Source organism: Geotrypetes seraphini, chromosome 3, assembly GCF_902459505.1.
Source record: "Geotrypetes seraphini chromosome 3, aGeoSer1.1, whole genome shotgun sequence".
NCBI classification, from domain to species: Eukaryota; Metazoa; Chordata; class Amphibia; order Gymnophiona; family Dermophiidae; genus Geotrypetes; species Geotrypetes seraphini.
The window spans coordinates 232721006-232735745 of record NC_047086.1 but is presented as its reverse complement, the minus strand read 5'-3'; the positions used below and the strand labels follow the sequence as shown (position 1 = coordinate 232735745).

The 14740-nt window shown below is 42.7% G+C and overlaps 1 protein-coding gene across 10 annotated transcripts in view; it reads right to left on the bottom strand.

The window, feature by feature from the left end:
• LAMA2 (laminin subunit alpha 2) overlaps positions 1–14740 on the bottom strand; it is a 1204230-nt gene that overhangs the window by 497988 nt on the left and 691502 nt on the right. For all 10 annotated transcript variants that reach the window (XM_033936921.1, XM_033936924.1, XM_033936922.1 and 7 more), the window contains 2 exons: positions 10823–10950; positions 3516–3602 (listed from right to left, as the gene is read on the bottom strand). In XM_033936921.1, coding sequence (XP_033792812.1) covers positions 3516–3602; positions 10823–10950 — 215 coding nt within the window. The remainder of the gene's footprint in view (positions 1–3515; positions 3603–10822; positions 10951–14740) is intronic.

The window sequence follows — 14740 nt, the reverse complement described above, 5'->3', positions numbered from 1 at the left end:
TTTCACGTTGGCGCGATTCCAAAACCGGTGCCAATGCAGGTTTGACAGGTGAACAGCGCCCACTTTTAAAGCAGCTGCCAATATCTGTGCCAGTTTCAGAATCTGGGCCTATAATCAGCGGCGTAGTAAGGGGGGCGGACCACACCAGTGCCATCTTGATAGGGGAGCTGGCACCTATCCGCTCCCCCCCCCACCATGCTCATTCCCTCCCTTCCCTGCACCCTCTTTAAAATCTTCGACTGTGCGAGCAACTGCTCTAGCCTGCTGCTTGCGCTGGCTTGGTTCCCTCTGAAATCACTTCCATGTCACGGGGCCTGCGTGGGAAAGCCAGCGTGAGCAGCAGGCTGGAGAAGCTGCTCGTGATGGCGAAGATTTTAAAAGGTACAGGGGTGGGAAGGGAGGGAGAGAGTGTGCCGTGGGGGCATGGAAGGAGCAGGGGTGTTGGCGTGGAAGGAGTTGGGGGCAGAGAGGAGGGTATGGGGGACGCCACTGCCCTAGGCACCTTCTACCCTCGCTACACCACTGCCTATATTTGTGGGCAGCATCAACACTTATGCATGTACAGTATCTTATTGAAAAAGCACATAATGGCAATTCTTTTTAGCACATTTCTGTACAAAGTTACTCGTGTCTCACAACAGCTGCAACTTGGTACAGAAGCTTTTGAGGTAACAATTTTATAAAAGCACATAGGTGTAGATGTCATTGTAAAGGAGGCTTCATAGCCTGAGGACTTTGGTATAATCTCCCCTCCCCCTCCCCCCATGATCAATTTACTTGGCACCAATTAGAGTTCACTCTTCAATTACAAAGAAAAGAAATGATAGATGACAGGATGCAACAGAACTTTTTGACATTCATAATCTCCTTTAATAGCGAGCTAATCAAGCTTCACCATCATTTCTCCATGTATTTCGAGATGGGGTTGGGAAGCTTTATGTGCCTTCCCTTCATTAACCACTTCAGTGCCACAATTAATGTGTACCTCCTATGCCAAGTACATGGAATCCCTGGATAAATCTGCCACTGCTATAGTACAGAAGGGGTTAAAGGCAGCTTGAAATTCTGTGCTCATCACAAATCAGCAGAGTGTGTTGCTCCTCGCAGGTACAGTAGTACTTGTTGCCACTGGGAACCCTCAGTGACCCTGAATTGACAAACTGCCACCCAAAGGACGACTGATGTGATTTATTCTTGCAGTCTTTAGTTTCACAGCTCATTGCTTTAAAGAACTAAGGTGGCTTCTAACACCGAGACAGGAAAAGACAGACAGAAATAGCACTCAGAAGCCACCACTGATGGGTGAGAGCAGGTGAGCCTGTCAGTATCTGCTGGCGTGCTTTACAGCTCTTCTCTGAATACTGTGCATGGAAAATCAATACACTTTCTGAATCTTTAACAGAAATGGAAAAGATGTAGACAATATGCAGCATGGAGGCTGCATGCATGAGGGAAAACCCACTGATACTGTGCTTTACCTTGGTTAAACATGCCTTCTTCCCAATGCCTTCTCACAATCTAATGTCCTATAGAAATGGCATGCCTACTCTACGAACCCCATCATAGTCTCCAAGTTTCTGAAGTGATATTGACTGGTCCTGAAGAATTTTACAAGGGATTCATTGAAATGTGCTGAGGACTTGAATGAAAGGCTTCGGTAAAACATAGACCCATGGGACAACAAATGCAGATAAAGTAAGAGAATGATGGCCCCTTGGAAAATATGAACTATGCTAACAAAGCATGCAGCATTTCCAAGAAAAGAGGTACATGAGTGGCCTAGTTATTAGGGTGATTTCAAATCCTTATCCTCTGGTTACGTCTGGAAATTTTCCTCTCTCGGCTTGTGTAAAAGATGAAGGGAGTGTTTCCAGAGTAGGGAAGATACATACATATGATTTTCAAGGACATTATTACCCACAGTCATGTTTTTTAGGAATGCTAGTTCTGTTGATTCCATTTGAAAATTAGTTAGAAGGCCCATGGGAAACTGACTTTATAGCTATATAGGGCTTCCTAGAAATTGCATACGACGGGATCCATATTCAAAGTGATTTAACCAGCCAATAGAGGCTCCCACCCAGTTAAATCGCTCGTGTGGGGCTATCTGCAGATATTCAGCAGTACTTAACCGGTTAGTGCTGCTGATTATCACCAGAACCACTAAAGCACTTAACCATCTAATTGGAGAAATCAGACCACATAAAATCTTGTCCTATCTTAATCCAGTTTCACTTAAGCAGTTAAGTGCTGAATATCACACTTAAATGGATAAGAGACATAAGAATAGTTATACTGGATCAAACCAATGGTCCAAATACCTGGCAAAAACCCAAATAGTAGCAACATTTCATGATACCGACCCCCAGGGCATGCAGTGGTTTCTTCCATGTCTTTCTCAATAGCAGACTATGGAGATTTCCGCAGGAACCTTTCTTGAAACCAACTACGTTAACCACTTTTACCACAACCTCTGGCAGTGCGTTCTAGAGCTTAACTATTCTCTAAGTAAAAAAAATATTTTCTCCTATTGGTTTTCAAAGTAGTTCTCCAGGACTTGGTTGAGTGTCCCCAAGTTTTTGTAATTTTGATAGAGTAAAAAATTGAGTCACTCAGGATTTGATGTCAATGCCTTGTTATTGTCCAGGATTGAATATCTTGGAGTTAACAGTGACGGTGATGGCCAAAAATAAATGCTGATTGCCACCACCTGAATATCTACCCCTATAATTATAACAGATTCCACATTATGAAAATCTTGTTTTTGGGTCTATAGCAGGGGTAGGCAATTCCGATCCTCGAGAGCCGGAGCCAGGTCAGGTTTTCAGGATATCCACAATGAATATGTATGAGATGGATTTGTATGCACTGCCTCCTTGAGATGCAAATTTATCTCATGCATATTTATTGTGGATATCCTGAAAACCTGATCTGGCTCTGGCTCTCGAGGACCGGAATTGCCTACCCCTGGACTATAGTCTCCCTTTATGACAGCCTCGGCCTTACCCTCACCCTCTTGTGCACGTGTCAGTAAATTGAACAAGGAAACAAGCAGTATTTCCAGCGATATTTGATGAAATGCATCACAAATATGTAAGTCATATCTTAAAACAAGACACAGAAAACAAATTATGAAAAATAAAAGGTCTGCTTCAAATCACTAAGGGAAAAAGAGAAAATCAAAGCCTCAAGATTCCTTCTAAATGTCAAATTCTCTCCTGTATATATTGCTCCAAATTAACATTTTCAAAAATGAAATGAACAACAGAACAGTAACACTGTTCTTGTTTCTCAGAGGCTTCTTGAAGCAATCAAAGCAAAAGGAAAATAAAGCATGAATAAATTCTTAATAGGCCGGGAAACCTTGCTTGTTTACAAGAGTTTAAGATTTTGTTTTTGAGGAGGAAGAAATGTTAGTGCGATGGGCTTTGGAGGCAGTACAGCAGAAGCCTGCTCCAGAGTACATAACCCTGTTGTGGTAGTCCACGGAGGAGAAGTAATTAGCAGTTCCTTACCTTTCACAGCGTTGCCCCGTGTAGCCAAGAGGACATTCGTCGCATATCAACCCACGACTTTGATCCAGGTGGCATGTCGGGCTAAAGCTATGTTGTTGTGGTTGGGCAATCGCAGGGATCAGGAGAAAACAGAAACATAAAATCATTAGGAGTGTTGCTCCCTGCCCTCCCCACAGTGATTGACTTTGAAAGTGGGGGACCAAGAGCATCCTTCCAGTCTAAGGCTCAGAGCTTGAGCCGATGCATTATGGAAAGCCGCTGCTATTCCTGCTGACACTGGATACAGCATGGAAAGTGGCGGCATCCCAACAGCATGCTGTTATGAGACTTACTTTAGCCAGTCCCTGAACTGGTGTACCAATATTAAAGCAGGAATGCGCAGCTGCTTGTCTGCAGAGGAACCCAAATTAAAATACAAGTCCCCCACCTTACCCCCTATCAGACTGTACTCTGAAACACAATTCTATTTGAACACAGCACTCGGGAACATGGATCTTTCTGTGGAGGGTTTTTAAAGAAAAGCTGTCAAAGTAAAAGACTTTTAATAACAATCACAGCTGAGAAAACAGAAGATCAACGAATCAGAAGCTTTCTAGCAATGGAGCACAGCCTTGAATTGATCTTTGTAGCTGAGAAGTAGCACAGTTTGGAGTTAGCAGCACATACCCCCACGGTATACAGTTTTCTAAAGCTACAGCGCTATAATGCATTGTCTTATATTATGCTGTTCTCTGCCTATTAACCACATCTCCGGCCTGCCACACTGAATAAGCTGAGTTCTCTACTGCTGCAGTATTCTGACTATAAATCAAAAAGGAGCACCGATTCCACAGATTATAATATAAGGACTAGCACAGAAAAGTCTGTGAATAATTTGCTTAACTTCAGACGTCATGCCCTGACCCTAATGGAAACAGATTAGTGTGTGACAGCAGTGTACCATTCTTCTCTATGGGGGTGGGGGAGTCTGGGATGGGCACCGTGAGTCTTTGTACTTGGCTATGGACATTGTTGTGTCTCAGGGATGTTGGATACTAAGCACCAGGGGTGTATTAAGTGGGAGTGGTTGGGGGTGCCCTCATAGGGGCCCTCTACAAGTGTGAGAGTTATGGGGTGGGGGAGGGGTTGGACACTTGGGGCGTACTATATGAACATTGATGACTGACTTGTTGCATTGTTGGTACCTAGATGTTTGTACCTTTGATGCTAGGATTATGATGCTGTATTGTGCTGTTATCATCCATAAACTGTTTCAACATAAAGGAAGCAGTGTGCCAATGGCATGCAAATAGCACACATTCCCATGACAAGGAGCCATTCTAATCTGATGCAAAATAAAATGAACTGCAGAATATTGATTCTTCAGAAAAATGGAAGCGAGATAGTGTCCTGATCAGATGTCTGGTCGAGCAGCTCTCTTAACCATTTGTGGTTGGTGGTCCTTTCGCAACTCTCCCAGGTGCTTTCATGGGGAAGAGAAGAGGGAAGGTGCCCACTTCCTCTCCTGCAATGAGGCAAACCAAGTTTCAGGGGCTTTGGATGCTGACCGCACTGAGCCCTGTTTTTACCTTAGCCATGCTGGAAGGTGGTTCCAGCAGCAGTGAGGGCAGAGTCTTGCTATGAGTAAGTACTGCAGAGGCCGTGACACCCAAACAACCAGGAAGTACACCCCCATTGCAGGGGTTTGGTTTGATTGGAGAAGTTACTCCTTCTCCGGTGTTCCAGGCAGGGATACCCCAAATAGGGAGACCCACCCAGGTATGGAACAGCAATCTCTGGGGCAGGAACATCATTTACAGCACCTTTCTGAAGGCTAAGGTGTAGTATCCAGCATGAGACTGGCCACAGATTGAACAGGCATGCCGAAACCTACAGTCAGGGAAGGGGCAGTTGGATTTGTTAAATTTCCAACAAAACATCCGTTCCTGCACTAGCGCCCCCCTCCCGACCCCCCTTGAAAGGGCCGCCCACTCCCCACCGTCCCCAGAGGAGCCCGAGCAACCGACTCAAACCCCGACTTGGAAGCCATATAGGTAAGCCACAAATGAATATCCTGCATACCCTATGACATATGCGTATTTTCCTCCATTTTATCTTGGAATGCTTCGTTGTAGTTCAACAATAATGAATATATGCCTGAATTGTATTTCTGATAATATCCAGCACTACAGTTGTCTAAGTTGGTTTCACTTCACATCAAGGATTCACAATACAGTGAACACTCTTCAAATGTATGGACTTTCAGACCACCATCAGGGTAAACACCACTGACTGGGAGAGGTGAAGAATAGATAGTATCACTATAAGCTAAAGCTAAGTGATGTTGTTACTGGTTTTAAAAAAATATGAAAAATAAGTTAGTTATAAACTTGGATAAAATGAACAAAAAAATAAATAAATAAAGGTTGGACCGACGAAGAGTAAAACAGTCAGTGGCGTTTACTCTGATGGTGGTCTGAAGGTCCATACATTTGAAGAGTGTTCACTGTATTGTGAATCCTTGATGTAAAGTGAAACCAACTTAGACAATCGTAGTGCTGGATATTATTCATTGTAGTTCAGCCATGCCCACCCACCAAAGCGCCGATACGCATCAAGCACTGAATCCGCGTATGCTAATAGCAAACCATAATTCTGCGGATTTGCACGACCCCGGACACTTGCCATCCACATAAAAGCCCACATCCAAACCGGACCGAAGGAAACCCGACATCAACGAACACCAACGTGACCATGCGCAAAACAAAAACGCAAAAAGCCTCCCTGGAGGACCTAGAAGGAGCAGAGTCCTCCAAGGTCCTGGCTTTATAGCCTTGCCCCCGCACCGTCTGTCACACTCCTGCACCACCAATCCCCTTGCGGACTCTTGGCGCGAAGACTCCCCTGCCCTATCCTACCTACCTCTCACCCTAACTTGTCCCAACGGGCGACACATGGGCCTCCCAGCCCAGTGGTATCCCATGTCCGTCGAGACAAGCTCTTGGGCTATACTTTACTAGTGCACCTCAGTATGTTGCCTGTATATATTATATCTTACAGTGATTAAGGCTCAGAGTGAGAGGAAGTTGCAGGGAGCCAAAGAGCAGACAAAGGAGATGTGAAAGGAATGAGGGGAGGGGAAGGAGAAAGTGGAGACCCTGTTTCGGGAAAGGGAGGGGCTGTCCATTTAACTCTTCAGCAGGGATACGCAACCTAAAAGAGTTTTGTTTTCTTTAGGCTTTCATATTTTGTATGAGAATTTTGATTTTTTCAGGTTTGTCTTTTGAAAAATGGCTCCGTTTAGGAAACAATATCAATATTAGTGTGCTTTGAATCCCCTCGTTTACAATCTGCAGCATTGCTGCTCCCTTCATTTATCTCTCATCACGTTCCTGCACCTCCGATCTCCTCATTGATTTTCCTGACCTCTTCCCCATCACATCCGCTCACTCATTCTGTTGCCAGTGCTTCTGACACACTGCCCGCATTGGATAGCAATGATTTATGGGACATAATAAGAAGAACAGTCACCGATGCCTATATTCTCTCTCCAGTGTAACAGGGCAAAGATTTGCACTTTAAACTTGTACATTAGTAGCAAGTGTGTTTCACAAGCTATAAAGGACAATTCTACAGAAGGCGCTTAAATGTAGGTACCAATGGTATTCACTAATTTGTAGAATAGGTGCACTGACGTGAGGGAATGATGTCACAAATTGGCATTTAGTTGCGTATACGCTAGGTGCTATTCTATAAAACTGAATTGCTGGTTCTACGGTGTTTAATTGCAAATGGGCAGTGCCAGTGGGCAGAGAATGGGCATTCTGCCTAGCAACGCCTGCGCCTTGTAGAATATTATCACATGCACACATTGCAAGGCGCACTTAGGCACACCAGCTGATACCTACCAGTCCCAGTGTAAGCTGTCAAACCTAAGTTTTAGGGTACCAAAATGGCTTTGTGCTACTAACAGGTTAGGTCAGTGTATCGCAAATTGTGTGCTGTGGCATGATTCCGGGTGTGCCGCGTGATGAGGAGAGGCGCCAGCACCCGCTGACTGCTTACAGGACATGCCTCTTGCATGGAGAGGCACGTTCTGTACGCAGTCAACTGGCGCTGACAAATCTCCTACTCACCGGCACCTCTCCTCTTGCAGCAACCCCCACTAGTGGCTCAGGGCCCCATCTGGAGAGCCTTTTGCACATGCATGGACGTTGGCGTGATGATATCACGCTTGCATGTGATGTCATCACAGTGACGGCTGCGCATTTCTGGATGCCCTCCAGTCACAGCATAGGGTTTAGTGTGCTGTGGCTGCGTGCAAGATACTGGGTTAGGTGGAAACCCCACCTTCAAAAAGATATAAATAGGATGGAGTCGGTCCAGAAGGCTACTACAAAATTGGTCACTGGTCTTTATCATAAATTGTATGGGAACAGACTTAGAGACCTTAATATGTATACTCTGAAGGAAAGACGGGAGAGAGGAGATATGATAGAAACATTTAAATATCTCTGTGTCGTTAATTTACAGGAGGTAAGTCTTTTTCAAATAAAGGAAAACTCTGGAAGGAGAGGGCATATGATGAAGTTAAGAAGTGATAGGCTCAGAAATAATGAAAAAAAAACCCAACAAAACTTCTTTACAGAAAGAGTGGTAGATGTGTGAAATAGTCTCCCGATGGAGATGGTGGAAATGAAGACTGTATCTGAATTCAAGATAGCATGGGCAGTCATGTAGGATCTCTTAGGGAGAGGAGGAGAGAGTGGATGTTGTGGATGGGCAGACTGGATGAGTCATTCGGCCTTTATCTACCATCATGTTTCTATGTTTCTAACTTAACATTGTTATAAAATTGAAGGTATATCAGATCCATGACTCTTACCTGTACCCTTCTTTGTTGTGCCAACATTTAGGACTCCTTTTACTAAGCTGCAATAGCGATTTTAGCGCGTGAATTGGCACATGTGCTGGACCTTAACCCCAGCATTGAGCTGGCGTTAGTTCTAGCCACGTAGTGTGGGTTTAGCGCATGCTAAAATCCTGCGTGTGCTAAAAACACTATTGCAGCTTAGTAAAAGGAGCCCTTAGTCATTGTGTTAGAATGAGACGTTGTGTATTGGGACTTGTATACCACCTTTTTGCAGTATTCTAAGTATGACCACACTAAGCATAGGAACTTCCACTCATATCTGTACAAGTCTGAATAAAAATTGGACTTTCCCTACATTGGAAATTATCTTGTATAATTCAGTAAGAAACTTGGGAATATTCTTTCCAGAGCTCTTATCATTAAGTGAATCATAATCCCTTATGAAATTAATTCTTGAAAGAACCCGTAGAGTTCCAAGTTCTGCTTCATTGACTTATCACTGATGATGGCTTTGTGGCCCACCATGTAAAGATCCCACTTCATAGTTACTGGACACAAACACACTTGTTTGGGGAGGCTGGATCAGAGCAACAGGGGTAGAGAGGAGAGAGGCTGGGCTGCACATATTTCTTTTCTTTTCTCTTCCTTTACTACCATCACCCCTCTTAGTATTTACCATCAGTTAAAATGGGTTCCAAATCATGTTTGTCTTGATTTTTTTCCTCATTCTTTACCCTTGTCTATATTTCTGTATCTCTTTCTCAATCTCTCTGATGGCCTTCCTTTTTCATTTTCTATTTCAGTTCTGTGTCTTCTATTTTATCTTTTTTCAGTATTCATGGAAACTTTCATACATTCTCTTCCCTCTATTTCTGTCCCCTTTCTGCTTTTTCTTCTTCCTATTTCCCTTTCCATTTACTGTTCGACTTATCACCCAACCCCTTGAGCTTCAGGGCAGTTTACAATAAAAAACGTTTAATTATGATTCCAAATCTTATTATATTCTTATTATGATTCCAACTTCTTTCTGTTCAAAAAGCCTCTTATTCTAATTGTCTTCCTCCTGACTTGCAGCTTTCAGATTCTGAGATTAAAGATCCCTTGAATGAAGAGGGGTTTATAAACCAACCAGATGATATTCAGTCCATAGTGGTCAGCATTTTTTGAAATGCAGACTGCTGCAGGCAGGTTTGGGACCAGATATTCAGTAATGAGTCAAACCTGGACACTGGTGGTACGGAATAGGCGGTACATTGGCAGCTGAGTATTGCTGATACTTAGCACCAGTACTCATACAGCTATCCACCAGGCAAGCCTTTTATTTAGTTCATCTTGCTTGGTTAGTTATCCAGGCATCAGCCCTGCATACCTGCAGAGCCTAGATAACTCCTGGTTGTGCCTTCACACCATCCTGGAGCACTCCGACTCTACCCAAAGAGTCCCATGTGGTCTGTGCTGATATTCAACAGTGCTTTCTGGTTAAATGCAGACTAGTGGTGCTGTATCTTTCTGCCAAACTTTCTTGGTCTCTGATAGCACCCTTAAGGATATTTTCCTTTCTGTACCCGTATATAAACTGCTTTGAATGTGGTTGTAAAATAATAAAAAGGCGGTATATAAGTCCCAATTCCTTTCTAGAGGTTGTACAACAGAGGCTGATACTCCAATCCTCAAGGGTTAACAATGCCATATAATATAAACCAAAGAATGCTCAGTATTTTGCACCTTCATCCAATTTTAGATTTTAGCAGAGATAAAAGGCTGAAACAAAATGTATCTCTGTTCTTTGGCTGTGAACATCAATCGTACACCCAGTCATCATGATTTAACCAGGTAGGAGCCTTCCTACCCAGTTAAATCATGCTAATTATATTGAACCCTAAAGAACAGGTGATCCACCTCTTTTTAAAATGTACATTCTCTTCACATACATGCATACATTTTTGCAGAAACATATTGCTAACCCCTTCACCTTATATTTCAGGACCTAGAGACTGTCTATGCAGTAAGATCCTATGTTATGGGCCTTAGTAAGTACAGTTCAATGGCCCTGTATAAGATCTACTCTATAATCCTCCTGATCATAGTAGTATCAGTACAATACCTAGAAGTACTATGAAAAATAAATCACATTTCATAGCTTAAATCAAAGCAGTGAATTATCAGTAGGATTATCTGTAAACTGTTATCTGAAGAGAAAACTAGCTGAATCAATGCTGATACCATGTTTTGGCATGCATGAAGATGCACTTCTGCTTTTCTTGGAGAAATCAGAAGTCTGCATCCCCAGGCATGCAAGAGCATATTATTAGGTTTGGCACAGCCTGTTCCTTCCGACATGGTCAACCTACTGCTAAGATTGTTTAAAACTACAAAATTTTAATTGCTCTATTTCCTAATACAATCAATGTGCCAATAAGACAGATGAGCAGCACCAGTATCAGAGTGTACTAACTTGTTTGATGGACTATTTAATGGGCAGGCACAGGGCCGACAGTCCTCGGCGGTCCCCTCTGTAGGATTGCCATAGAAACCAGGGAGACATCGATCACAGTATGGACCAAATGTACGGTGCTTGCAGTTCTAAGGAGGAGAAGCACAGCAGAATGAGCAGGCAGCTTGGAAGCTTATTATTAACACTCCAGCTTTCCCTGCAAACTTTTCTTCCAATTTTTTGTTTATTTTTGTTTTAGAGATATTGACATAAACCTTCACTTGCAGCCTAGACTCTATTCTTTTTTTTTGTGCTAGTTCTTTGCTGCTTTCATGTGTCTACCTGTCCTAGAGATTTGACATAGTTGTGCAAACTTCTCCATTCCTCTTTGAACTAAGAGGGACAAATCAACATAAATTGGTAGCAGTCTTAAGGGCACAAATCCCTTGCAGGGTTTGCTTCAAATGAGTGCGAAGAATTCAGAATTTTTATTGAGAATTCCATACATAGCTGCCACCATCATTTCATGACAACAGTAGCTAAAGCGGAGAGAATACAATCTACTCAGCCCTTACTTACCTGAAAATGGTAATTTACACATGCATGTGCCAACAGACATGCGGAAATAACGAGAAGACCATTACTGCCTAAATCTAAAGACCTTCTTATAAAATTGTCCCCTGTGGGGGTAATTCTATAAAGGTTTCCTACATTCAGATTAGAGAATGACACGGTGACAAAATTCATCACCGTTCCCGTCCCCACGGAAAACCATCTTCATGTCATTCTTTAAGGAGAGAGGGAAGAATCAGAGTATGAATGGCCACAACCACTGACCCGCAAGCTTTGCTTTGAAGAATTCTGGTGTAGAAGGACTGAGGTTGAAACAGACACTAGAAAATGATATGGGATTATTTCCCGCGGTTATCCGCGGGGACGGGGATGGTGATGAATTTTGTCACCGTGTCATTCTCTAATTCAGATGCCAGAATGATCTGCGCTAAGTGCGAAGTCTATATAGGCAATTACGCACATAACTGCCATTATAGAATGCTAGGGTAAGTCTGCACTTATCTGCTTGATTTCAGGTGTGAGCACTTAGCCAGCTGAATGTCTGATGTAAATGTTTGTGCCTAACTGTTCTTAGTCAACGTAAAAAAAATGCTAGTATTCTATAGCCCACTGCCTCTAAATCCATGACGCAGCGGGAGCCTTTTGTAGCCCCGCGAAACGCAGGCTGCGTCGGATTGAGCGAATGAAGCAGTTGCGGTGGTAAAGCTTTGGCAGCATCAAAATCGCAAAAAGCTATAAGATAAGTGAAATATTTACAACAAAAACATAGCCTATAGTAGTAAATGATATTACTTGGAGAAAAGTTTTGTTTAGAAAGTGACTCCAATTCTGTGCAAGGCAACTTGTGGGAGTAGTGTTAATCATACCACCTGAGACAATTCTGGATTTTTCTCCAGTTTTCTCTGATTTTTTATAAAAATAAATTTCTTAAAAAAATAGATTTGATTTAAATGAAATGAATAATAAAGTATTAAATAAAATAAAGTATTTTTATAAGTCATAATAATTAGGTGGTAGGGTGGAACTCGGGCTGATGAGGTAAACTTGAGCTTTAGAACATTGGTTCAAAAAAAGACCCTTAGTGGGTAAATCAGCTCAATAAGTCTGAGGCCCCTGGTTTGCTAGAGTTATTACGGTAATTGAAAAATTTGTTCTCCAACTAAGTTGTTTTGTATTTTACGTGGAATTTTCTGGATATTAGTATTCTACAACCCACATGTATAAATGATAGTCACACCCCTGACCTGCCTGTGCCCTTCCAAGCTTCAAACCCTTCGTGCAGTTGCTCAGTATGAATTTTGCACCCACAGTCTGTAGAATCCTGATAAGAGAAGCACTTTCACTTTTTACTTCATATATCATTAAAGACTTAACGACATAAACTTATGTTTAAGATGTTATGTAAAAGTGAAAGTGCTGATGGCACTAGAAAAGTTGAAAAGTTTGAATGAGAAATCTGAAATGCTGATGCAGTGTGACACCTGATAGCTCTATCTTAATTTTCTGTGTTAAAAGTTACCTTTTTTAATTTTTCAATCTATATTTGCAGCTCCTCCTCCAGTTATTAAGGACTAATTATCCTATGTGATTTATTATTTAATTGTTCAAATTTCTGCAAGAAGTCCATAGAAGAGCGACTAAAATGGTTAAGGGACTGGAGGAGTTACCATACAGTGAGAGATTGGAGAAACTGGGCCTCTTCTCCCTTGAAAAGAGGAGACTGAGAGGAGACATGATCGAAACGTTCAAGATAATGAAGGGAATAGACTTAGGGCTCCTTTTACTAAGCTGCAATAGAGTTTTTAGCGCACGCAGAATTTTAGTGCACACTATGCGGCTAGAACTAACGCCAGCTCAATGCTGGCGTTAGCGTCTAGCGCGCGGGGCAATTTAGCGCGCGCTAAAACCGCTATCACAGCTTAGTAAAAGAAGCCCTTAGTAGATAAAGACAGGTTGTTCACCCTCTCCAAGGTAGAGAGAACGAGAGGGCACTCTCTAAAGTTAAAATGGGAAAGATTCCGTACAAACCTAAGGAAGTTCTTCTTCACCCAGAGAGTGGTGGAAAACTGGAACGCTCTTCCGGAGGCTGTTATAGGGGAAACACCCTCCAGGGATTCAAGACAAAGTTAGATAAGTTCCGTTCTTGCTGAACCAGAACATACGCAGGTAAGGCTAGACTCAGTTAGGGCACTGATCTTTGACCTAAGGGCTGCCGTGGGAGCGGACTGCTGTGCGCAATGGACCATTGGTCTGACTCAGCAGTGGCAATTCGTATGTTCTTATGAATATTTGTTAGCATTGTATTTTTTCTTATTTGACTGATAAATATGTCAAAAGTTTAAAATTTAAATAAAGAATAAAAAAAAATGTTGATGCAGTGGCATAGTAAGGGGGGAAACAGGGGGGTTGATTGGTCATCCCCATGCAGGGTTTTCCTAAGGGCGCAGCACCCCTGCTCCTCTACACCCCCCCCACGCTCCTCTCCTTGCCGGGCATGCGTGCCCCTAGCCTTCTCCCATGTGTGGTTGCTGCCCACACGGGCATCGGCGCTCTCTCTGTCTTAACTTCACGCCTAGGAAGGGCGAGCCAACATCAATGTGGGCATGTTAAAAAGGTATGGTGGAAGGAGGCATGCGTACGGCAGGGGGGGGAGCGGGAAAGAGGGGGGGAGAGGCACCTCTGCCCCGGGCGCTGTTCACCCTTACTACGCCACTGGGCTGATGACGAGGTAGATGTGTGAATCTTAATGCGATGAGAATTATTGAGCATTAAGTGGCACCACTGAAGCCTGAGAACAAAAAGAACCCCCCCCCCAAAAGTATGATTCTATATCCTGAGACTTAATTTCTCCTTTGGTGGGATTCTTTATGTTTATGCTATAAATATAGAAAAAATGAATGCAGAAATTTCCTGTAATAATAAGATATTTAAATTAACGTAGGGTCCATTGACAAATTTTGTTAACACTGTTTAGCTGGATTATCCCCTTATTTCCTATTTGATTTGCACATCCGGAGAGAGTGGGTGGGTGGGGGGGGGGTAATATATTTTGTTGTATTAATTGATCACAGGAAAGTACTGTTTATGATTTAATTGTATGTATGTAATAATGCACTTTCTTTTCGTTTTTGAATCAGGGTGGGGGAGTAAATGATTTATAGTATTTTTTTATCGATTGTAAGTGCTGTTGTGAAGTCAATTGTATATATATTCTATTGCACTGTTTTTCGAATGGAAAATTAATAAAGATAAAAAAAGAATGTATAGAATTTGGGCTTATCTATACATTACGTGAGTAAACAGTGCATGCACCAATGCCTCTCCCATGCTCCCATGCTCCTCCCACATGCGGTTACACCCTGTAGC